Source organism: Ambystoma mexicanum, chromosome 9, assembly GCF_040938575.1.
Source record: "Ambystoma mexicanum isolate Mex_15411 chromosome 9, UKY_AmexF1_1, whole genome shotgun sequence".
In the NCBI taxonomy this organism is placed as follows: Eukaryota; Metazoa; Chordata; class Amphibia; order Caudata; family Ambystomatidae; genus Ambystoma; species Ambystoma mexicanum.
This window is the reverse complement of record NC_090931.1, coordinates 295,749,015-295,775,912: the sequence shown is the minus strand read 5'-3', so window position 1 is coordinate 295,775,912 and position 26,898 is coordinate 295,749,015. Positions and strand designations below refer to the sequence as shown.

Sequence of the window (26,898 nt, the reverse complement as noted above, 5' to 3'; positions counted from 1 at the left end):
CCTACAAATAAAGTAGCACATTTGATTTAGGGACTGTTGCTACGCCGCCGTTAAACAAGACCACGCTGTCCACCATTTTGTACATGCAGAAAATGCAGGAGAAGGTTGAATTCTATACCTCTCTTCACGTAGCACCCTGGAAGCATGTGGGTTGCATTCTTTAGCTCAAGAGGCAGAGCGAATGTCTTGCAGGCATTGCTGCTCTCCAACTGAGTATAGAGTTTAGATGCCACAGAAACAGGAGTTAGTTGCTCTTCCGGTTTCCGGAGAGCCCGGTCCAGAGTTCGGCGATTAACCAGCTGGCACCAGCCATCCGTGTCCGGTTTTTAGTCGAGTTGGATTAGCTCTCAAAATGTCCAGTGATCTTCGGAGATGGCGTCCTCCATGAAAGACCAGATTGGTGTAAAGGACAAACTGAACGGCATTACCTCCTGTACGACGAGTCGCTGGATCGTCCCTCAATTTACGGTTCGGTCTCTCACTTTGTGAGGATGTAGTTGCCCTTGTCGGTCAGACTTTGTTTTTTTTGATTTTTGAAACATTTTACCTAAATGTGTTAGTTCTCGAAAGCCAATGACCAAAAAATCAAAAGAATCACGTGTCCTTCAATATGCCTTTTTGTAAAAAATAAAAACTCAGGCTGTGTTGTTTTTCTAAACGTTTAGAAAGTGCTGTTTTTTCACTGCTTTTTTATGGCAAAATCAATTTGAATTTAGTTTGCTAGTAATTGAATTGCTGGTAAGGTACAGTCTACTATATTCTAATGTCTACTGCTGTTCTGAGTTCAGTGTTATGTTAATGCCCATTTGCAAAGTATAAACATGTCAAATCCTTAGCATTTAAAAATATTCTTACTCCGTGGTATTTATTATGCACCTGATTGATTGAAGACACCCGTTGGCTTCGCCATTACTAACCTTTTAGCCTCCCACTCTACCCGACATCAAGCCGCGCCACAAAGCCTTGATGCTGAAACACTGCATGCCACACGCCCTTCATCACAACCTAGAAGAACAAAACATGCATGCATGAACCTGACCTGACCTGGCCATTACATGAACTCACCCCTGAAACCAAAGGTACCAGCCTTAGGGTATGCCTAGGCTGGTCTCCATGGAAACTACCCCTTCCAACCCGCATGCACCATCACTGCAGCAATCTAGGACTTGCTCTCCTCCCTCTGCTCCTAGTAACCTACTGCCGCAACCCATCTCTTGCAGGCCTCTAAGCACCGGGAGGCTATGGAAGTGACAGCTTGTGCTGTTACAGACCCTATGGCCTAAGCAATTCGTCACTCCTGTGGACATTCCAGTCCAGATTAGGTTAAACTGGTTGAAATCCAGTAAACTGCATTAGAGACATTATTGATCCGCTTAGGGTTGTCCCAGAATCACTCTGGATTATGATGTTCTGCCTGTTTGGAGGTAGAGTGGATCACCTGACGGCTAGCAGCAATTTCTGTGAGAGAAGGAGCTGCAGCCTGCAAATTCGCTAATCTTGAAATTGTAGCGTCATCGTGGACTTGAAGCGCCTAGATGCAATTAGGTTTGCGGAGCGTGCTGAACGGATCAATAAACGTAAACCTAATCGCAAACTCAAACTGAGGAAGCATCCGGTTGCAACATGGTTTTAAATATAGTTTTAAAGTAGGAGTGTGTTAAGCAGAATCTTTGGGTATCCTCAGCCTCATTGTACCAATGGGCATTTGAGTTTTCAATTCTTTGACCAGGCTTACAGTGAATTATATCGCATTTAAAAGGAGGTACGGGTGACTACGCAGGAAAGTTTCAAGGATTAGGATCCCTTTATTTTTTATTCCTTGCAGATAGGAGCCATGCCATTAAGATCTGCAGCACGATGGAAGACCGGGCTGGAAATATTGTTTGCATTTGTTTCACAAGTCGTGTAACTGTTCCAAAACCCAATTAATTAGGAAGATATTCCCCCCTCTCCGAGAGTGATACTGCATAATTGTAAACTAGTGCCCCGCAATAACCACCCAATAATGGCAAGCGACAGTGAGAACTGAACAGACCCTAGACAGAGGAACTAGGGAGCAAAACGCAAAGTCCAACCAAGCAAGACTCGTGGGGGCCTTATTGGAAGTACGGCGGTGGCAGTAATAACGTGCAGTATTTTATATACCACGTGTTTTTAAAATACCACCCAATTATGGGTTAGAGTTGCATGGGATATTTACAGCATGAAGTTCTGCGGAGGTATGCTTGTATTTCTGATCAAGTAATTGTGTTCCTTTAGAGCCCGTAGAGGAGCAGATCAGCAGCACCGTTTGCCTGCAGACACTCGACTATGGTCGTCCGGTATTACACGGGAAATCATTATAAGACTGCCCCCTTAGGCGCATGGCCGTTTACCAAGAAAACAGCATGGAGTCATTCTATATGTTCAAGCCTCCCCTCAACGAGCTGGAAACAATACCTTTCTTGCAAGTGTCCGTGTGTCCATCCTGCCCTCGCTGAAATCCATCTGCTCTTCTACTGCCAGTTCCCATCGAAGGCACAGAGAAATGTGACCACGTGATGCTGCCCTTCTTCTAGGAGCTGCACTGCGCACAACTTCACGACCGCCTTCAGGCGGCGACAACTAAGGCTCTCTCCTGCCTCGCTGACAAGCTGCTACCCACGCATACCTGATGCAGACCCCAGTAAATGATGCCAACTGCTGACAAAGCCAAGAGGCTAGGCATGCCTCTTAGAACTGTACAAGCTTCGGGCATTCTGTAGAGCAGGCGGATGCCTCTCGGAATGGTTCAAGCTGTTGGTAAAGCCAAGAGGCTAGGCATGCCTCTGAGAACTGTCCAAGCTTCGGACATTCTGTAGAGCAGGCGGATGCCTCTCGGAATGGTTCAAGCTGTTGGTAAAGCCAAGAGGCTAGGCATGCCTCTGAGAACTGTCCAAGCTTCGGACATTCTGTAGAGCAGGCGGATGCCTCTCGGAATGATTCAAGCTGTTGGTAAAGCCATGAGGCTAGGCATGTGCCTGAGAACAGTTTAAGCCACTGTAAAAGCGGACAGGCAAGCTGTACTACTCCGAGCATCTGGCAAAGCCCTTAGGCTACACTTGTGCCTCTTGAATACTGTTGAAGCCACTGGCCATTTCAACAGACTTAGATGTACCTCCTATGAGACATCTTCGAGCCATTGTTGGAGATCAGAGGTTAGGTGTTATGCATCCTGAGAACTATTTAAGCCAATTGCGAAGCCAATAGGCTTGGCGTACCTCTCTAAGATCTGTTCAAGCACCTATGGATAAGCCTCTGATATAATGTGCTTCGTTGCAACTCCCTCCCACTTTTACACCTGTTCTGTCCTGCCGGTCTCATCACACTTCTCTCCCATCGGACAGTACCACTTCCCTCCAACACTACTCGCTCCAACCTTCCCCTCTTCCCTCTCCCACTCTAACTCTTCCACCCTCTACACTCATCTGTCTGTTAACCTGTTAGACCCTGATCCACTGCCACTCCCTCTCACACACTGTCACAGTCACAGCTTCAGTCTTTTCCACTTGGTACCACTCACAATACTCAACTGTTAGACTCCTCCTCAGCACTCGGCTCTGCCTCCCCCCTCCTCTTGGCCTCTCGGTCCACCTCCTGACCTCACCCAAACACCTTTCACTCTGTCTCTCTTTCACTGGTCTTTTATACTCTGGGTTTCCTGTCCCCATCCCGCCCCGCCCTCCCTCCATTGGCACTGTGTCTCACCTGACTCTATGGGCCGATGTATCTGGGGGGGACTGAGAGGTTTCAGGGATTACCTCTGGTGTAAGACCAGCATACACCCTGGTAGGCTTCCTACCCCAGGTTGGGAGGGGTCCCTGAACCCTGGGACAGGGTTTTGCCCCTGACCCTGTCACATAGGATAAACTCTCCCTGGCCATGGGAGATGGGAAAGGTTATCGACCATAAATGCGTTTATAGCGAAGGTCTCCTGGGATAACTCACCAGACTATTCTGGACCCATCAGCTGACCAGACGCCCAACCCAAGATTCTCCTGCTCTCTTCCCTGCTAAATACAATTGGGTCGATAGCTTTGGGGGCTGGGGGGCGTGTCCACATACAAACAGCTCTTCAGTAATGCCATCCCCTGAACCTCACTCGGAGGCAGCTGTCTGCGATTCCGCAGAGAGTTGAGAATCCGTTTGGGCCACACACGGCCCGCCAGCAACCCCATGAACCAGCAAAAGGGACTGCAAATCCTCCTCCTAGCAAACGGGAACCAACGGGAAGTTGTCTGAAGCGGCTGCAAGGCGCTATATAAAATCCTTGAATGAAATAAATGCGCAGCTTCAGTCTTAATAAATCATTTTGGTTGGCAGGTCAGCACGGTGTTTGTCTCGTGCGGTAGTGAGAGAAAAATTCCTGATGAAATCTGTCCTAGTATCGCAGGCTGTTCAGTCTCCCGCGCCCGTGACACGACGGGGTCATATGCCTTTGTCAGCCTCGACCACCTGAGTGTGAAATGAGGTCTTTCTCAAAACATGGCCTTCAGCGCTTCACTCTGGGCACCGGAGGCGTGTACCCTGCTGAGGTTGGTAAGTGCCGCGCCCCTCCAGGGACTGCAGGCACAGTTCAGCGCCCGTGGAGGCACCGGCTCAGCGGTAATGGCTGCGCCTGGCGCCGGCGAGCAAGGGTAGGCCTGAGTGGCGTGCTCGTGGAAGCGCTCCGCGCTCTGCCTCGGTCCCCTGTTGTCCTCCCTGCCTGGTTGAAAGCCGAAACATTAAAGTCCCAGCAATCCCTTTGCTGTCACCACTGATGGTTGGGAGGGAGGCAGCGCTGGCAATGTCTAATTTTGGATTTCAGATGGGGGAAGCAAGTTATACTTATCGCTTAATAAGCAGGTAGGCTGTCTAAGGCAGGAGACGGGGCGCGAGGAGAGTGCTGCTTCTCGACTCACGGTTAAAATGATAGTTTTAAGGTTGGCAGCCACCGACGCATCTCTGAAGACGAACCACGATTAGCATGTTCTGGAAATGTGAGTGTTTTTCTTCATGCCAGCTGGGGAGAGTGGCCAATTGCAAGTGCACTAGGCTCGTCTGTAAAGGAGAACCTGTCAGACAGCAATTTAGAAAAGGGGTTCCCACTGTACCTCTATTTTCCCACCAGATGCGTCCACAACCGAAACATCCTTCCCCATGACACACGGCCTCCTTCTTCCATCACTGAATCCTCTTCTGTTTTTTCCAAGGTTTGTCGTCATGTATTTTAGATATTTTCAACTTGTTTTGTGTTATTTCTTTTGCTTGCAGTCATTCTGATGCCATAGAGTGGAAGCTTTGTTTTAAATATTGTTTTCTTTAATCTGTGCGTTTGTTTGCCGTTCTAAAAGGTTGCCATGTTTGTTAAGCTAAGCTTCTTGGGTGGTAGCAGTGGCCACTTCCTCTTTGGTGCCAAGTGGACCCTGTTAGGTTCCGTAGGCTGCCTGGACCACTCCCGGATCAGCCGTTTCATGCCAGGAATACAGCCAGAATGCTATCATAGGTCAACAACCTATCCTCTGGCCTCATCAGCATGGTGGGCATGGTGAATACACGGGGCTTCATTATGAGTCCGGCGGTAGGAGTCATTTTTTTTCCGGGGCCCAGGAATTGGCAATTACCGGTGCAGTACAGCCCCGGCGGACCCGGTAATTGCCCATTCCTGGGCGCCGGAAAAAATGACTCCCAATTCCAATTTGAGTCCCATTGGACTCAATGGGAATGGGGAGGGCGGATGCACCGGCACCCTTTGTGAATGGGGCTGGTGCATCCGACATGGTCTGCGAGCGGGTGCTGTTCCGCCCGCCATGTTAGACCTGGCGGGCGAAAAGACACCCGCTTGCATACCTCGTAGTTTGCCGGTCCGATAACGTTACCGGCAAGCTTACTGGTACTGTTGTTACTGGACCGGCAAACTTATAATGAGGCCCATAATATTTCTTTTTAAGATACCACACGATTGAGTGAGATCGCATGAGCTATTTACGGCATTGGGTACATAGAAAGTACTGCACCAGGTAAATAACCCTTTTTTAACTCATGCTGTACTATGACCCTATTTGTATGTACTCTTTACCCTACTTTCAAACTGTATGTTAGTAATATAAGTCCATGTTCTAATATTTTCCCTCCCATCCACTACCGTCACCTCGATCGATATCTGATAAATGATAACTATTGCCCTTTCTAAAGCCTCCTTCCATGGGTTTGCTCCACTATGGGTTTTACCCTTCTGTACTGTTTCTCCTTCCTAATCCATAAACACCTTAAATTACTAAATGCAATCACTGTAACTGTGATATTTCCAGGTACATGTATCCATGGGGGCAGACCGGAGTGGAAATACTGAAGGGAAAGAGGGTGAGATCAGCATGCCTGGGCCTGCCTGCCCCAGCGCCCTTTTCAGTGCGCTCCCTACATAAGCTGTAACTCACTGCCAGACCATGTTGTTATTTTCACTGGCGCCCCAACATCCCCCACTTCTCTTCCAGTCCTATTTGCTCTCATTTCTCCTCTTCTCTGCGCCTATTCCCCAAAGTGATTTGAAGCGTCCTGAAAGCAGTGGTAAACGCTGTACAATGCGTCGACCTGCAAACCTGAAAGGCCCCTCTTAAGGGGCCTGTTCGGTTATGTTCCACAGATGGTTTCTTCTCTCCCCGCCCCCATATGCTCAGGTACTGCTTGACATAATTTCACTCATGCACATTGTAACAATTTATTGGACAACCACCCCGGATTCCTATTTGGGTCGATTTGCGACCTGTATAATGCCACCCAGCTCCCTCTCCATGTAACACCAATGAGCCAGGAACCAAGCCCATGTTTAAAAGAATATATATATATTCATAAACATTACGCTGAAAATAACACAAGCCACAATCCCCGTGGCACAGCACGATAGCTTCAGCACATAGGTAACTTTCTTGCGATAATGAATTGGCAGGTATTTCTCAATAACATTTCAATTGCAACAAACACAGCTTTGCATTTAAACCAAATCACACGTGGCATTTCCAGTGCTTTATAAATGGGGTTTCTCTGCACATTAACACATAGGCAATTTTGAAAACACACAGTCAATCAGAATGCACCCTATATGCAGTACCCTGGTTCCTTCTTTAACCCCAAAGTAGTCTCAAACCTTTCTGCTATGTGTGTCACTTGATCACCTCACGAAAGAGTGAATATCCTTTAACTGGAGAATCAAGCTTGGTTTAATTTATTTGGCAAAATACTCCTTTTTCACAGCACCCAACCCAGGCATCAGTTATGTGACAACCCTTGGTTTAAAGGAAACGTTTAGGGAACGGGAATATATTGGGAATTTCAAGGCAGGGTCCATGGAATGAATAGGGATTTTTGTTTTGGGACACAGCATATTCAAATGAAAGGCAGGGTTTCGGGATTTGGTTTTGTGACCAGGGACACCCTCCACCCCCTCCTCTTCTGTCAAGAAGTCTGGGGTTACAGGAAAAATAGGCCCAATGACTTTATAGGCTATAGTAGTTAAAATACACTGGGAATGAGATGTTAATTGTGAATTTTAACCAGAATCATCCCGTGATACTTTATACATGGAAATTCATTATTTGTAATCGCATTGCTAAGGGTCTACACAGTTTTGCCCCCCACCCACACTTAAGGGAGGCCGGTTGTTTTCCCACACATTTAATATCATTGGGATATGATTACTTACTTTACTAGCCCTGGAGGCCAGCCAGGTATACAGACCTTCTTTTGGGAACAGGCAGGAGTCGGATCACACCTCAGGCAAGCATAGCTCAGCTATTCACAGCAGGGCTCAGTCAGGTTTTAGGCTGTCTCCCTCTGATGGTACTCCCAGTCTTCCAAGAAAAAATCTTCAGCAATCTGCAGCAAGTGTCCAGTGTCATAGGGGATTGGCCATATATAGCACCTATGAAACCATCCCATTATGAATATGCAATGCCAACGCATTTTCCCACACATCGGATTGGACATTAATTTTCCTCTACCTCCAGAAGTCCGGCCTCTGCCAGCCGATAGGTCAAGGGGTCTATGAGATCTAGATTATGGATAATGAGGGTATGAGAGAGAGGATTGTCTAAAATGACAATTTAAAACATACACTTTAGTAACTCCAAAAAGTCACAACATGACATTTTTTTGTAATTTACATCTAAACACCATAATATATATATTTTCTGATTCAGCTATTTTTGCCAGACCTAGAGAAACGAATTTGATCTCGACACGACCTTCCTGGAGCACGTATCATTTTTCACCCTTTTTACCAAAATTAACATACTTGGGACTATTAACCTTTGTGATCCAAACATTAATTTTATCTTCTATAATGTCTCAAATGTTCAGATTTCTATAATTTATAGGAATGCCACAATCCTATTTGCCCCGTACCACACGTTCCGCACATTACATGGAGCTGATATGTACATAGAACTGACCACTTGTTTCAAGCTTTAACATGGCATAGGTCTCGACTCTGTGCATAGTTTCATTCACTTTTTATCAAGAAAAAATGAGTGCAATGTTCATCAACTGCAATGCATTAATATGGAAATCCTTGGTTTCACATCCAGCAAGCTCAGTAAGTTAATTTCTTAAACGTCACATGACATGGGTCTTTGCTTGGCTCAATGTTGTTTTAGCCCTGCAGTTGAGTGCATTAGAAGGTCTCTGTTTGAAGCGAAGGCACAGTTAAATGGGGCTGTAAAACAGTCTGAGAGGACAGGCCTGTAGTTCCTTTTCTGACCCCTCCATGAATTTGATCTCGAAACTGTATTTTCTTGCATTTTGCTGAAACATACCTACATTCCTTGTATGCATTCAACAAAGGTCTTTGGGGGTCAGAGATCCAGATAATACAGTCCAGCAGTTCAAGGGGGATGTTGCAAAAGAAAGCCACATGTGCAATCTGAAATGGCTTTTTTATATCAAGAGGGTGTATTTTACATATAAAGCATTTAATTTCAATACATTGCATCTTGGCCTTCTGTCCATGTGTAAGTAGATTTATTTAATCGGACGGTTCAAAGGACATGGCTGTTCATTCTGAATTATTCACACTTGGATTTCTGTTTAACATGTGAAGCCGGTGTCTACTTTGAAACAAAGCGGGCCTTTCCATTTCAATAAATCAGTTGTATGTTGGAAAGTAAGTGTTTTATTTATTTCATTATATCGCTTGGGTTCGCTTTTAGATGTAAAGCACAGTTCCTTCTTTTTATTTCCCAAATACACAGTATTTTCATGTATGGGTGTTTCATGTATAATGCTGCTGTGTCTTTCTCAGTCATAATGTGCCTTTTCCCAATATACACAAAGTCAACATTTGCAGAAACATGTCTTTTGGAATCCATTGGGCATATTCAGCAGTATTAAAGTTCTGAGGCACAATTTCCTTCAGCTGGGTGCCTTTCCATTTTGGAAAGATTCAATGAGGCCCACCTTTCTCATTCACTAGGCCTTAGCTATATATTATGGGTTTAGGCTGGCCTGGATGTTCCAATGGGTCTCTTCCATCAGCCAGCTCAAATCTCGCATTGGAGGGCCAGCTTGGCCTTTTAGTTCATGTCATTCTGGGGCTGAATTCATGCATCATAACATGCATGTTTCCCCAGCCCTGCTTGCCCTTCTCAAATCTCAGAGTATCCCGGTGTTCCAAGCCACGTTACACCGTGGCCACTTTCCCATTGCACCTCTAGTGGTTAAGCCAACGTAGCTAATGAAAGAAGTTTCAAGTACAAAACTCTGCATAGATGCGTTTGATGAGTGAAATATTGTGCAGTAAAACACACATGCCTTAGCTTTTCCGATGGGGCACACATAGTATGATCTCTGCGCCAAATCTCAACAAAGATATCCATTTTTAATGAATCCTACCAAGCCATACACCCTTTAATGTCTTCTTAAACACTCTAAAGGGACCATCAGCATCCTTATGTGCCTTTGTGCTGTTTCTTCTTACTCTTAAGAGCAACTGCAACCACTTCTTGACCATCAGCTTTGCACTTCGTGCGTCCATTATCCTCTTCCTTTCACCCTGTGCTGGTCTGCAGGTCCTTCCTTCCTTCCTTCCTTCCTTCCTTCCTTCCTTCCTTCCTTCCTTCCTTCCTTCCTTCCTTCCTTCCTTCCTTCCTTCCTTCCTTCCTTCCTTCCTTCCTTCCTTCCTTCCTTCCTTCCTTCCTTCCTTCCTTCCTTCCTTCCTTCCTTTTCCTTCCTTTTCCTTCCTTTTCCTTCCTTTTCCTTCCTTCCTTTTCCTTCCTTTCTTCCTTCGCTGGGTGCTTGCTCATTTCCCATTTGCTACTGTCCATAATTCCTGAGGGCCTGTCCTGCCCATCTCTACAGACACAACACAAGTCAGGCTACACGTTTTACACTCATATTTTCTTTTCAACCTGCTGAGCCCTCAGACTTCTCAACAATGCAGTGATTCGCTAGATTCTGCTTTCATGGGTCTTGTGCCCAGCTTGCCAGTTAATCTTCCTCGTATTCACCTTCTGCCGCTGTGCCTTCCTGGCAATTTGCTTCGTTAGTTTTAGTTATTAGGTGGTGTAAAGCACCACCTATGAACTAAAAGATGGGGAGAAAGTGTGTATGAGGAGGGACACAAAGCTTGTAGGTGGTGTTTAGCTATTTACGCACCGATCGGCTGCCCATGGCCATACTAATCCATATGGCCATTCCCACCCACTGCCTACTCCTCCCTGCCCAATACACATCCTCCTGGGATCTCTTTGAGCTAGCTTTATGAAGCCTTCCCATCAAACGGTGTGCTCGAAGTGCATGTCAGTGGTTTTTCAAAGCAGTCTTCTGAGAGTTAATTACTTAGCTGGAGCTGTAAATGTGCTAGGTGTTTAATAAAAATATTTTTACAAGGTCTGACCTCAGCCATTCGATTTCTAAGCACTGTCTCTCCTTCGCTGAAGCCCAGTTAAAAACAAGCATTGGCAAAGCCAACAGTTGGCGTGTGTAAATATTCAGCATTTGCTAGGCACTGCTAAGGTATTCACATCATTTTGCAGCTGCTACCATGGATTGCCACTTAATACCACTACGGCAGTGCCTGGCAAATGCCTTTCCCACACCTAAGCCAAAACTGTTTGGAATGCCACTGCTTATTTTGTATTAGCTTGCACTCTCAAAAGGCTGTAGTTGAACACCTTCTTTAATCCCTTACCTTTTGCAGCATCTCGTTGGTAACCTCCTAAAGGTCCTGTCCTGTCACTTAGGAAACATTCCAAAAAGAGTATTTGTAGCCATCTGCCTCCGCAAAGGCAGGGTCAACAAATTGCTCTAGAACCGGGCCCCAACAATTTGCTGGACCGGAATTACCAGATTGTAAAGGGCCTATTAAAGGAGGGTGTGAAAAAGATGAGTGACAGTACAAAGATTTGAAGGCAAGATCTATCGTCCCATATTAATGTATTAATCTATCTTCGCCACCATTAGCATTTGTGCTCCTTAGGTGTTGCATTTACTTATACCAAAGCTTTGCTAAATTGTTGTTGCTGGTTGTCTAATTACCTGTTCCTTTTTTATTATATAAAAAATAAAATTGTGTTATGTTGGGGGAAAAAAATGACATCCAGCATGGTAGCACATCTCCCGAATCCGGCTGTAATGGAAAACCTTCGTGAAAATGTTCCTACATTTCTGTTTGCACAATGTTCAGAGATGTAAGGTCTGGAAGCAGCCACACTATCTCAATGCTTCACGTCTTTTTGGATGGAAGTCATTTTCCCCCAACACAGTACCAGCAGATTCCCTCTTGGGTATGCTCATCAGATGACTCCAGATAACCCCATATGATTGGCAACACCATGCCAAATTACCGAGGGTTCATCACTCCTTCAATTGTATTCTGGGAGTTGTAGTGCTGGAACACATTCATTGAATAAAAAGGACTATTAAAAGTTCCCTGGCTACTTGCAATTAAACCCCTACCAGACACTTCAGGCCGACCCCTTGTGGACCCCCTCAAATTCTTACCTCACTTACAGAACTCAAAGTCTCAGAACTATCTCTCCATTGATGCTGTGGCACATGAGGTTAGCTGCAGGATCTTGTATAACTATACATCACCTCTTGTGATCATTCATGTCATTGTTCCTGTGTTTCGCAATGCAATCAGACATGGGCTCAAGGTTACTTGTCTGTGCTAGTAACATGTCCCCGTATACACCACTGACTCTGTCCCGTTCCACTGAGTTGAAAATGGTGGCCTGTCAGTGCTTTTTGACCTTTTAACCAGCCCAGTCATGCAATTATAACACGATATGGCCCTCTGACCAATTATATTAATATTTATGTAACACCGTAAAAACAAGCCTAATTCGTCTGCATGGTCATTTCTTTTGTTCCGAGCATCCATTGCTTTCACGTCACATGCACATAGTTATGGCAACAAAAACGCAAGACCTGTTACCCACAGTGCCTTTTGGTTGCTTCTGGCTCTTTGTGTAGGGGGACACACAAGTGCACAGCACCTACAGGTCACCATGATCACTCCTGGCATACAGTTGCTTGTTGTGTACTTGTCTGCATCCTGCAGACATCAGACTGCGGGACATTATATATATATATATATAGTATTACCCAAATTGACCTTTTCAAATTGACCTTTTGTCCTAATTGACCTAATAATTGTGGTCCTAAATGACCTTGTGCACAATTGACCTTTACCTGTATCTTGGCTCTTGTATATATATATATATATATATATGTGTGGGGTGGGTTTGGGGTTATAATATAAGTGGATTGGGTGGGGAGTTGCAGGGGGTTTCCGGATTGGGTGGGGGGGGTTTCCGGATTGGGTTGGGGGTTGCAGGGCGTTTCCCCCGCATATATGTCCTAATTGACCTAATAAACTCGATCAGTTTTCCTGCGAGCTGTTGACCCGCAATCGATGGTGATTCAAGCAGTTAGTATACGTCCATATATCCATATATGTATGTATGTATAAACACATATATATATATATATATATATATATATATATATATTCAATGAAAAAACTTTGTTAAAGGGGCGTTATGGTTAAGTTGCGCGACTAAAAACCTATGACATTCAGTAAAAAAAACATTGTTAAAAGATTTTATGGATACAAGTAAAATCGAAAAACCCCTGAAATTTACCAGTTATGGTAAGCTAATCAACCATAACTCGCGCCACCACTGTGCACTGCTAAGACTAATACCCAGGACATCAAAGATGACATCACAAATATCATTGATGACCTCACTGATGACATTACATGTGCATTTACTTTTCATACAAGGGGTTATGAATGTAATGTTGGCATAAAAGTATCCGGGATTATCGGGAGATGCGTAATAAACTACATACTTCATTATGTAATGTAGTGTTCTAAAGAACATTCCATTGCAGTGTTCTTTCTAGTACAGGAACCTACTCATACAGAAATGTAGGTATTGGCTGCAGCATACACCATAGAGGTGCAATATTTGTAATTTTCTAAAGTTATATAATAAAACGGTGAATGTTTCTGTATCACACTTTTCTGGTCTGTGAAACATGTACTAAGTTTCTAATAATGCATCACTTACTACATATTTCTAGTAATGCACACAAAACATAAATAGACTACAATGCATACACATATGGGGCTTATATATGGAGAGTAAAGCAAGCAAACAAGAGGCAGTATCATTAGCAACTGTGTATAATCTACATGATTGTATTCATGCACAAAAATGATTGCTTTGTTTCAGGCCTGCTTCTTCCCCTATATATGTACATCATAAGATGCAATTAAATTCTAAGGAAAGTAGTGTAAGGACATGTGAGAATAGCAACATCTATAAATGTAATACCTTTTGAATTTTAAGTTTCTGACTGTCAGTAAATAAAACCACCTGGCCTAGATATGGCAGTGAAAAAAAAAGCAAAGGGCTAGACGTGTGATGTCATCAGTGATGTCATCAATGATATTTGTGATGTCATCTTTGATGTCCTGGGTGTTAGTCTTAGCAGTGCACGGTGGTGGCGCGAGTTATGGTTGCTTAGCTTACCATAACTGGCGAATTTCAGGTGTTTTTCGATTTTCACTTGGAACCATAACGTCCTTTTAACAACATTTTTTTAACTGAATTTCATAGGTTTTTAGTAGCACAACTTAACCATAACGTCCCTTTAACAAAGTTTTTCATTGGATATATATATTATATACACACCTGCAGTGTGCACCTACTTACCTACGTCAATCAACACCAGCAGGGTATTGTGGTGCGTGAAAGGCTGGTATAATTCATTGCTTATCAGACTGCTTGGTGGCGATTGCCTTCTATAATTCGGAGTTCATCCACAGGCTGTTTAACCTGCTTGAGCATATCCTTAATATGTAGGGCCATGAATGGCTGTTTGCTATAAACATTATCCCTGCGATCTGGCAATGGTGCACGTTATAGGGAACCAGGCCTATGAGAAACGCCTTAGATTGTCCAGATGCAATGCGAGTAGAACATTCCTTGTGTGTTCAGTGGTGGGTCCTTTCTTTAATTAATGGCCCTGGGTCCCTGCTCATGGTTCTTGCACTACTTTCCACGGACCTACCGGACTAGCTTGGAGAAAAAAAAAAAGTTTCCAAAAATTAGTTCTGTTCTTTTCTTCTTCTTTTTGCACGTTTCCATGCTATTATATGCGGGGGGAGACCTCCCACAGCTCCCCCCACATTATTTATTACTGTAACCCCTAAGCCCCAACATATTAATTGCGTCGAAATGCACAGTAAAAAATGTGGCTTTTCAGCCTCTGTATTTTTTGCCGCGTAATTATGGGGTGGTACCCTTTCCACATGTATTCCACTTTCTAAAGTGTCCCTGGGCTATCCCGTGCCCGCTGCACATAAATACTCGCCGCCAACATGTTGCACACATAACGTGGGCCACACAGTAGGGTTGCTTATCGTATTTCTGGGAGTTCACTCACAAATATCTTGTCAACAGCCCTACTTACTGTTCCCTGCCCAGCCGATTGCGCCCACTGTCCCTTTGCCACACTTTATTCCATAGTAGGCCCAATTCTCTCCCGACCGCAGCAGACCACAACATACATCTCTAAGCCACTGATATGTTTGAGCCTTGTATTCCCGGCCCAGGGGAGGCACTATACACTTTCAGGATCAGGTGTGTAAATGGAGTGGATGGTTCGAATGGATCCTGCAGCACTGAGGCCAATGGTCGAAGGGCCAGATCTAGAATAAACATTATTCTTGCTTTATAAATGGTATATTATATAGCTTTATAATGCGTGGCAGCCTGCAACATCTGCATAAATGCCTGCAAATAATGTTACTACAGGCTAGTTGTGACAATTCAACTGACCTGTAATAAGAACATGGCATCACAACTGCTCTGTAATCGGTTATTATGCTTCAGTTGTATTTTGTACTGTATTTTATGAATTTATGAGGCACTTTCACCAAAACGCCGCAAATAGGAGCAAACCAGTTAAAAAATGAATGGAACGTAGCGTATAAACCAAAAGAAGAGAAATTAACACATGATCTTTAAGGTGTGTGCGGAATGGATCTGATGTGTGGTGGGAAAGCATTCCAATGCTTGGGGGCACAGGGGCGGGGGGGGGCTAGAAGACAAAGAGCGGAATCGAGATTGGGCGCAGGGAGGCCTGGGAACAGTTAGGAGAAACTGAGCCTGGGAAAAAAGGGAGAGAGAGGGGACATGTGAACAAAGGTACGCCGGGACCAGCCAGCCCATGGAGACATTTCAAGGTAATACAAAGAAAGCAAAACTCGGGCCGATATTTAAAAGAGAACCAGTGAAGTGAGTGTAGAGAAGAAGAAATGGAAGAGCGATGGGGAATTGCTCAAAGAGTGCGAAGATGGAACGGGAATGCAGAAGAGCGAGATGTGGAGCAGGAGCCGGGAACCGTAATCAAGATAAGAGAAGACGAAGGAAGTGATAAGAAGCTTCGTAGCAGGGAATGTGAGGATGGGACAAGCTTTACGCATATTGAGTTGAAAATGAGAAATATGTGAGGAAAAGGAAAGCGAAGAATCAAAATGACACCCAAGATACGGGCAGAAGTTGTGAAGGGAAGACAGGCAGGAGGAAAGTTAATAGCAGGTGGGGGAAATCAGAGGAGCAACAGTAGGGGCAGGAAAGAGACATTTCATGAAATGAAAGAAGACTGTCAGAAATTTTGTGAAGAGAATCAGAAAAGGCAGAGAAAGATAGTTGATTCAGCATAGAAATGAGATGAAATACCAAAGGGAGAAATAATAGAGGACATAGGATAAGTGTACAATGAGAAAAGAAGAGGTCCCTGGACTGATCCTTGAGGAACTCCATGAGCAGGAGGAAAGGAGGGGGACTTTGAGCCCCCCTGGCAACATAGACAGAACAGCCAGACGGACATGGCCTAAACCAGGAAAGAACTGTACCAGAGAATCCTAAAGAAGTGCACACTGATGCACTATATTGAAAGCAGCTGAAGGATCGAGTAAGATAAGCATAGAAGAAAGTTTAGAGTACCTGGCAGATAAGCGAGACCGAGAGGATGGTTGATTCAGTACAGTGAAATGGACAAAAACAAGACGAGACTCTAGTATAGGCCACAGCTTCCAAGATTTTAGAATGATGGGGAAGAAGAGAGATGGGACAGTAGCTTGACAGTGCAGAGGTTTCCAGAGAAGGTTTTTTTGGGAGTGGGAGAATAACCGCATTCATAAATTCAGTGGGAAAAGTAGCAGAGGAAAGGGAAAGATTGATAAGAGAAGTTCGACCAGGCAACACAAGAGGAAAGAGCTTAGTAATAAGAGTGGAGGGAATAGGATCAAGAGGGGAAGCAGTAGGGTGAGCACAAGCAAGGTAAGAAGTAGTATCAGACTGAGAAATTGGAGAGAAGGACAAAAGATGAAGAAGGGAGAGGAGGGATAAAGGATGATGTGCTGCTAGCGATTGATGATGAGCGTAGGAGAGCATCCTTAGAGATGAAAAAATTTGCAAAGCCAGTAAGTAAAGAAAAAAGGGACGGGTTAGGAGAAGTATGGAGAGGATACGATTGAGTAGTTGAAAAAGATGCTGAGGTTGGGGAGAATATAAGACAATAAGGTTAGAAAAGTATCGTTTTTGGAAGAGACAAGGGCAGAGTTATAGGACATGTGAATGGTAGAAAGTGAAGTAAGGTCAGTGGGAGCGTAGAGATCATTGGTCAACCAGGGTTGAGCATCCATGGATGAGGGACTAAAAGGGTGCGCAGGGTGAAGAGTCCAGGGAAGAACGAAGGGAGGTATTGAGAGTAGAAAGTGCAGTGTCAGTAGAGCGAGAAGCAAAAGTAGCCTGAGATGGAGGAGAGGAAATAAAAGTAGATGAGAAGACAGAGGTGTCGAAAGTTCAAAGATTACGAAGGAGAAACGTTTGTTTTGAGCCATTGGGAACAGGAGACCTGCGGGAGCCGGGGAGAGTAAGAAAAGGAAGGAGAACAGAAATTAAAATGATCAGATGATGAATAAGAACACGAGGAAACATGTGGTTGAAGGAACTAAGGAGAAAATTAGATCAATAAACCAGAAGAGAGAGATGAGGCGTTAGATATTCAAAGAGATTGGAAGAGTACAATGTAGCAGGAAAAGGAGAAGAAATGTGAGTGCTAGGTAGGTTAAAGTCTCCAAGAAGAAATAAAGTTGAGGGAAGAGGAAGAAGAAGAAATAAAGTTGAGGGAAGAGGAAGGAAGACTTGAGAGAAATACATCAAGGTATGTACAGAAGGTTGAGTGTGTGCCAGGGGGGCGGTAGATAATCAGAAACTAAATGGACTATGGTTTAGAAAATGAAAAAAAAATGATACTCAAAAGAAGAGAACTTTGGCAAAGAGACAGGGCAAGGAAGAACCATCTATGATGAATCGAAAAGAATACCGGTCCCACCCACGCCCCCTGCCAATTTGACAGGGAGAGAAAGAAAAGCTATGGATACTTGTAAGAGAAGCAGAAGTAATCGTATCGGACGATGAAATCCAGGTCTGGGTTAGAAAAAGAAAACACAAATTCAGATGAAAGCCAATATCAAGAATAGATAGACTGTCAGTTGACCTGCTTCAGGGCAGACATGACGTGTAACTTTGAGGGCCTCATCAAGGGCTGTTGGCCGTTGCTGGCCAGATCAGCAGGGTGATTGCCATTCGCACCGCAGGGTTCATCCAGGGTGCAAATGGTTTATTTATTTTTTCTGGAGATGGACTGCACGTATTGCGCAACACCAATCTCCCAATGGGGGGGGGGGACAAATATGGCCTCCCTTTTCCATTTTTATGGCAGCCACGCACTTGAGGAGCGTCGGGACTGGAGTACAAAGCTCCGTTTCAGCAGGTAATTGGGGAAGTAGGAAGGGGGTGGGGAAAGGGTATGTTTTGTTGTGTGGGGAGGGTGGATAGGCAACAGGTAGAGAGGCTCCCTGTTACCTCACCACAATCAAGATGGCATCCCCTGGGGAAGGGCCTTGTTTGGCTGGAAAGAGCGAGCGGTATACATTGTATTCTTGACCTCTCTTCCACCCACCTGATTGGCTGAGCAGGTTTTGTTATAGCTAGAATGTGCTTTAAGAAGACCTATATAGATAGATGGGCTGCAGTTGTGACTTCCAATGCCTCCTGCTTGGGCCAGCAGAGAGAATTTCAGCGTCACTGCAGCACTAAATTAAAGCTCTGAAAAGCTTTTCAAATTCCATGCTGGCAGAGTAGTTTTCTGTGACACATTGCAGCCGGAAATTGACAAGGAACTGTTTATGGTACAATGTTCCATTTGTGTACTACTGGAGTTTAACTCATGAGAGCAAGAATCTGCTTGTTATTACTTATTTTAAAGCACAAAAGAAAGCTTTTTCAATACATTTTATTGAACTGGTTTAACTGTTCTAATGCATCACATTAGCAGCTGCATTTTAGATTTTTTTAAATCCAGATTCTATATTGATTATATGAATCGGCAAATGGAAGATCTCTTACATTACATGAAGCAAGAGACAAGGTATTAAAGTAAATGACAGTGGAGTTCCGTGACCTTCGGCCTCGTTTCTCTATTTGGTCAGTAAACTCCTCTGTAACTTGCAGTATCCTTATAATGTATGGTAGGGGGTAAAGTATCCCATATATAAACCCAATAAAAATGGCATACTTTAAATTACTTGTTTAAAAAAACAGCAAGTCCGCATCTGTGTTAAATGGAGAAATGGAACTGATAAGAAGGGCGCAGGCAGTGGTGATCTTGACACAGCAAGATACCAGTGGGACCGTATGGCAACACCTGACTTCCTCCTTTGCAATATGTATATTTCCAAGTTCATTCTGACACTTTAGAGTATTTTAAAGTAGTCGATGACCAGGTGAGTAAAAAAGGATTAAAGGTCGATGTACTAAAGAAACGTTCTCCATGACAGTCAACACATCACTGAGCTGACTCTCCTCGGATGTGAAGGGTAGCTGGGGGTGGTTAGGCGACCAGGTAGTAGGGTAGGGAGCTGTAGCGTCAATTTCCACAGAGGCACAGGAAGAAGCTGTGGTATTCACTCAGAGGGGAACACACATGTTTTAGCTTTTATCCAAAGCAGAATGTCAAAAGTAATATACAAAGGCTTTCACCAGTAGAGTCAAGCCAATGATGTTAAGGAGTATTCTGCAGATATCATGGCAACGTGTTGTTCTAGACATTGGGGGCCCAGTAAGAATTCAAGGGGTTTTGAGGTACTGCATTGTTTTGGTGGATATGCTTTAGAGATGGGCGGAAACGTCATGGGTACCGAACATATGTACTAGAGATATCATTACGTTTCTGGATCTTGTTTTTAGGAGGGAGGGCTATCCCTCAATATTGGTGACGGACAATCGTGTGCAGTTGATATCTGAGGAAATGGAGAGTTATCTAAAAGGGAATTCTGCTCTCCTGAACACCCGTGAAGACAAGCTCGCAAATCTTGACTCTAACTCGCCCGCTGTTCTCATTCTCCTCAATCTTTCCTCTACCTTTGGCACTGTCCTTGGAAATGGCAGAGCGACACCCTCAGCATCACGGATCGGTCAGTGAATTGGCTGACCTCCTTTCTCACTGACCACCCTTCCCAGCTGCAGCTGGGCCCTTTCTCCTCCACCACCTCACTCTCTACGTGTGGTGTCCCCAGGGCCTTACATTTTCGCCTTGGCACTTCAACATCTATCTCGCCCCTCTTGCTCACCGGATCTCCTCCTCTCCTCATTTCCAGTGTCATGCCGATGACACACAGCTTTCCTTCAAACTTCCCTCCACCACCTTCTCCTCTCTCATTCCCGATTGTCAGACCACCATCAAGACATGGCTTGCTGCTAATGATCCGTCTCAATGCCTGTAAAACAGAGATCCTGCTCATTGGGACACCTGTGCCCTCTTTCCCTCCTACCCTCTGGCCGCCCTCCCTGGGCCCTCTACTCTCCCCATCCTGTGAGGCCAACACCCTTGGGGTCATCTTTGACTCTGTTCTCTCCTCCACCCCTCACATCTGGATCCAGCTTCACCTCCTTAGAGGCATTCTCCCTTTCCTCACCTTTCCCCAGAAACAGAGTCTCCAGAGCTCTGGTCCTCTCTAGGCTGGACTACTGCAACAGCCTCTTCCTCAGTCTCCACCTTTCCCCTCTATGCCCCCTTCAGCTAATCCAGAATAAGGCTGCAAGACTTATTGTTGGCCTCAAGCCCAGGGACTGTACCTCCCCAGCCCTAAAAGCTCTCCACTGGCTCCTGGTGGCTGCAAGGATTAAATTCAAGACCATCTGCATCTTCTACATAAAGACCCATAAAGACCTTCTAAGGCTTTATGGGGCCTGGGAACCACGCTATCGCCAACTGTCCCTCCTTAAGTACCTCCCTGCTCGAGCCCTGCGCTCATCTAACTCCAACTCTTTGCTTGTCAAATGCTTCTCCAAGCAGAGTGCAGGTCTCTATGCTCAGCTGGTGCCTCTCTTTGAAACAGCTGCCCTGCCCCTCTCAAACTTGAGCTGGGCCGTCTTAGGTTCCGGAAACCTCTTAAAACTCTGCTTTTCTCTACCTCTTTCCCTTATCTGCTAATCACCCCACTGCCCCTGAGACTGTCGGCCTGGTCCTTTTGAATCTCAAAAGTTACCAGGCCCTCTACCCAGTCGACACAAGCACCCTTCGCCCACCCTTCCCCCTCAGCATTGCCCTTACGGGCCCGATGCCTGGTGGCTGTGCATCCACCCATGGGATTCCTCTGCCCTAGCACTTAGCCAGTGGCCTCCTCCCCGGCTCCCCTTGACACTTCCCTCCCAGTCTCCCTCCAGCACTACCTCCTCCACAACCCCCTCTACCTCCTCCACAACCCCCTCCAACTCCTCCAAACTCCCCTCCCCCATCTCCCGCACTTCTCTTCACTGCACTTGCATATCCAAATGCCACAGGGCCTAGTTAGGACCATGATTGTTTATTTACTGTTTTTGTGACTGTTATTTACTCCCCTGTTCCCTCCCTACTTAGCCGTGTGATGCCACGAAACACAATTCTGTTGTATAGGCACCTAATAAATGCTCAATAAAATAAATAGTAAAGAGCATCGCACCCATGCGGGGTATCATCCTGAAACAAATGTCATCGTGGAGTGATTCAACAGTTATTAGGGACAGTATTCGGAGTGCCTTCTCGGAAGGCGGTGATTGGATGAAGGCTGTGGATAACACAGTTGTAGTGTATAGGTTTACGCCTCAGTCTACCACAGGAGTATCTCCCTTTGAGATGCTCAGATAGAAAAAAGCGAACACCAGGATATGTCCTCAGTGGTTTGGTAGGGCTGGTCTCAGTAAGGTTGATTTTGATGTCATCTGGGAGAATATTAAAAGGACACGGGAGACAAACTTCATTTTGATCTGAGTAAAGCGACCAAAGCAGTGGTTCTTGAAGTAGGCAATTGAGTGTGTATGAAACGTTTGCCGATGGAAGGATTTGGGCCTAGCTTGGTCAGAACCAATCAAAGTGGTGAAGATGTTACTTGGGGCTGTTAGGACTTCAAATGGAAGAGTATGTAATCTGAATAAGGTGTGTAGGATGTTGGGATGGAAAATGGAGGTAGAGTATGAGAGGAGGAGAACAGGAAAGGGAGTAAGAGTGGTAGGCCAAAAAGAGAATGTTGCATACCGAGTTTTTTGAAGGAGTATGTGAGTTAATTCTTTTTCTACATCTTCGTGGATTAGTGGAGGGTGTACATAGTTAGCACTGTTAGTATGTTGTTTTTCTGGTACACGGTAAGGCAAAATATTATAATCAACTGTTAGATAAACTTTTATTTTCATTTTTTGTTGTAAGGAAGGGAGGTGTGTAGCATTCTTACATTCTGTGAGTAGAATGCAAATGTGGAATGAGGGGAGAGACGAGTTGTGAGAAGGTCGCTGATGGGAGGGGTCATGAAATATCGATGGGTCATAATGCAAAACTAAAAAGAAGATTGATTCACCTCCAAACTCCCCTCCCCCATCTCCCGCACTTCTCTTCACTGCACTTGCATATCCAAATGCCACAGGGCCTAGTTAGGACCATGATTGTTTATTTACTGTTTTTGTGACTGTTATTTACTCCCCTGTTCCCTCCCTACTTAGCCGTGTGATGCCACGAAACACAATTCTGTTGTATAGGCACCTAATAAATGCTCAATAAAATAAATAGTAAAGAGCATCGCACCCATGCGGGGTATCATCCTGAAACAAATGTCATCGTGGAGTGATTCAACAGTTATTAGGGACAGTATTCGGAGTGCCTTCTCGGAAGGCGGTGATTGGATGAAGGCTGTGGATAACACAGTTGTAGTGTATAGGTTTACGCCTCAGTCTACCACAGGAGTATCTCCCTTTGAGATGCTCAGATAGAAAAAAGCGAACACCAGGATATGTCCTCAGTGGTTTGGTAGGGCTGGTCTCAGTAAGGTTGATTTTGATGTCATCTGGGAGAATATTAAAAGGACACGGGAGACAAACTTCATTTTGATCTGAGTAAAGCGACCAAAGCAGTGGTTCTTGAAGTAGGCAATTGAGTGTGTATGAAACGTTTGCCGATGGAAGGATTTGGGCCTAGCTTGGTCAGAACCAATCAAAGTGGTGAAGATGTTACTTGGGGCTGTTAGGACTTCAAATGGAAGAGTATGTAATCTGAATAAGGTGTGTAGGATGTTGGGATGGAAAATGGAGGTAGAGTATGAGAGGAGGAGAACAGGAAAGGGAGTAAGAGTGGTAGGCCAAAAAGAGAATGTTGCATACCGAGTTTTTTGAAGGAGTATGTGAGTTAATTCTTTTTCTACATCTTCGTGGATTAGTGGAGGGTGTACATAGTTAGCACTGTTAGTATGTTGTTTTTCTGGTACACGGTAAGGCAAAATATTATAATCAACTGTTAGATAAACTTTTATTTTCATTTTTTGTTGTAAGGAAGGGAGGTGTGTAGCATTCTTACATTCTGTGAGTAGAATGCAAATGTGGAATGAGGGGAGAGACGAGTTGTGAGAAGGTCGCTGATGGGAGGGGTCATGAAATATCGATGGGTCATAATGCAAAACTAAAAAGAAGATTGATTCACCTTATGGTCATTTAGTGATCATTTCAGCTGGGTTTTGCTAGGTGCCCCTCCCCGCCTTCTGGTTAGGGAAGATTAACTTGGGGGTCATGGTTGGGTTTATGCTTCCTAGTCTTTTCATCCTGTTTTAGGGGAAAAGATACAAGTTTTGAGTAGTTTTCTGAATTCCAGGTGATACTTTGTGTTGTGTATGTTTTTTGGTAGGTCATTTCAGGTTATTGCTGCCAGGTGATAGAAGGATGATCCTCCAAATGTTCTTTTATTTTATGGTTTTGGTTCTAAGCGAATGTCGTTGCTTGACCTGAGAGGTCTTGTCGGATGGTAGACTGTTATTTTCTTATTTAGGACCTCTGCTCTTTTGCCGTGGATTGCTCTGTGTGTTATGCACATAGTTTTTAACTTTATTCGCTGTTTTACTGGTAGCCAGTGTAGCAGTTTCAGCGCGGGGGTAATGTGTTGTCTTCGCAGTATTTTGCGCAGGAGTCTGGCTGCTGTGTTTTGGGTGCGCTGAAGTTTTTTTTAATAGTCTTTCTGGAATTCCTAGTCCTAGGTATAGGCTTTTGGTGTAGTCGTCTGTAGACATGAGTGCGATGATGGTGAGTGTTTTGTGGGTGGAGGAGTGGTAGGATCCTTTTTACTGTGTGTAAGAGAAAGAAACATTTCTTGATTATAGCGTTTACTTGTGGCTCAAGTGTTAGTTTGTTGTCCATTAAGACTCCCATGTGCTTTACTATAGTTGAAAGGGTTGGTGCTGTTCCTAGTTCAGTCGGCCATGGCATGTAGTGATTGTTTTCCCCGCTTTTGGATATGATCATTATTTCTGTTTTGTCCGTGTTGAGTTTAAGGCTGTTAGTGTTCATCCAGCTGTAGAGTTCTTGTAGGCAGTCTTCCTGTGTTGTGTTTCCTTCCTGTGTATCTTGTATTTTGTAGACGATCTGTGTGTCGTCGGCGTAGTTGTAGCAAGTGAGGCCATGTTTTTTTAGTGGCATCAGGGATATGTTATAAATTGTATTTTCTAGTACGTGTCTATATAAAAAAAAGAAAGCCCTAAAACAATGTATTCTCATGACTGGATAAATGCTGCATCAGGGGATGTGTCCCTTTCCACACCATGCAATGCGGCCACTATTGTTTTTTGTTTATTTATTGAATTACAGGAATGTCCTTTTGATCAGAAATGGCATTAAATGAAAGGTGATACAGATGTGGCAGGCCATGAATAGGGTCCCTTTCTGTTGAGATGGAGCAACATAGACCAGGGTCTTTGGCAAGAGACCGACATTAAGCAGTCTAAACAAGGGTGGTTTCCTGACACGTTTGTTAGGGCAATCTAGTGCCCCCTGCTGGTGGTGCCCTTGGCAACTGCCTAGAATTGTCTTGCTGTAGCACTGGCTCCATGCGATCTGCTCTAAGGGCAGGAATGGAATAATTCTCGCTGTTGGGATGTTAATTGGAATATGTTGTGCCGGGTCAATTTGACTGTTTTCTAGTACCTTCCAGCCCAAGCAAAATGTATGAAATGTAGATTGCGCCCCACACTGCCCGCTTGATTGAATCCTTCTTATGGCGCGTCGTCTCTGGCATCCTATTAAAATATTCAATCTTGTTTTTTTTCTTGAAGAGGCAGCCTGAAAAGGGCAAACTTGGAGCTGGCCTCATTCCCTTAGGGGACGCTACCCATTCGCACTAGACTATTTACATATCTCTCTGATTGGGGCTATGAAGCACTTCCCCACCGTTGTGTGTATTAGTGGGAATTGCTGGATGCATTTTTAATTATAAAATAATTTTCACTCCGGAGGAGCAGGCGACAAAGCTGAGTTATCTTATGCGGCAGCTCTGACCTTGAAAACCAACTCAGCTCATTGTTTTTTTGGTATTTGCATGTTATTTTATCTGCCTGGGATTTCATTTCTTTGTATGTTTTTTTTTCTCCAGGACCGAGCTGTACCAGTCGCTGTTTGGAAAAAATCAAGCACCCTTATGAAGGAAATGACTGCAAACCCCCCAAAGTGTAGGAAAAGACTGCTTGATTGGATCCGTACCTTTCCGGGGATTTTAAGTTCCACACAATACCTGTCCCCATTCAGCCGACCTTTCTCTTCACTGTACTGGTTTTTTGGGAGAAACCGGTCGAGACCCGAGATTTGGAGCCTCATTCTTAATCATTTTTGTCGCAATGAAATCTGGACTCGTCAATTAAGTACAAACACTCTGCTGGTGGGATGGAAGGCCTTTGGATTTTACAACTGCATAAATGTGTTTTATATTTGACATTGTTTTTAATATCAATAAACCTACTTCACAAAGAATCTGTTGTGCTATGTTATTTGAAATCCACATAACCCTCTATTAAGCCGCATTGCCATATTTGGAAATGACCTGGTATTTCCTCGAGATGAGCATTTGCGACCAGTGTGTGCTCTACTTTTGTCCTGGTTGGAATCCTTGAAGTACTGGTTTTGAATCCATCCTGATCCATCCAACACTAGTAGTGCCATCAGTGGGGAGGGTTGAAACCTAGCCTAAAAATGCCCAATATGCCTGGTTTATGCTTCGCATTGTCCTGAAAAGGGCAAACCACAGCACCCTATGGGTTTAAAGAAAGATCGAATATCTGCATGAAATCGACCAGACACAAAATGAAAGCGAAAGGAGTACGTTTCAGCTGGGTCCGTCCACAGCTGGCCTCAGCTAGTCAAGCTGCTCAAATCCTGCTTCGGGTGTAGTGTCTGCCCCAGTTGGTTTACATTATTCAAAGGGGTTTGATCCCCTGTTGTTTAGATGAACTCAAATCCCATTCAAGTCTGTTTGCGCATCAATAAATCTGTTCTTTGTTAATTAAGATCCAAATTGGAATCCTTGCATAGTATTCCATTATCGAGGCAAAGGATGTAATGTACTTGCCTCGGCTAAGGGGGGGGGGGGTGAGGGTGAAAGTGGTATGACTAGAAGTCAGGGTATTGGACGTGCTGCAAGTGGAAAGGAGGAATTAAGCAAAACATGTCATTTGAGGGGATGAAACTGACAGCAGGGCAAATAAAACTTAATATTGCATGAAAAGATGGTACCTTTTTTTTTACAGTGCATTGTGCCAGATTCTGCCTGCGTCCAAGCACTCTAATAACATGCAGAAATATGCGCTCCCACTGTGCATTCCCATGATATTCAGTTGCCATGGGTCCTCTGCCCGATAAAGTATGAGGACAAAGGGCAATTACTTTACGCAGGCAAAGAACTCCTTTGTAACTTAAAAATCCATCATTTTGGGGAAATGTTTTTCCTTAAAGAAAACCTTTGTTTTATTTCTTTTTAAAGTGCACA

The 26,898-nt window shown here is 44.5% G+C and overlaps 1 protein-coding gene across 1 annotated transcript in view; it reads left to right on the top strand.

Annotated features, from left to right (window-relative positions):
* The window catches only part of AATF (apoptosis antagonizing transcription factor), an 813,649-nt gene extending 787,763 nt beyond the window's left edge, over positions 1-25,886 (top strand). Inside the window, exon 12 of the mRNA XM_069614687.1 lies at positions 25,513-25,886. Coding sequence (XP_069470788.1) covers positions 25,513-25,561 — 49 coding nt within the window. The 3' untranslated portion in view covers positions 25,562-25,886. The remainder of the gene's footprint in view (positions 1-25,512) is intronic.
* Positions 25,887-26,898: the final 1,012 nt, after the last annotated feature.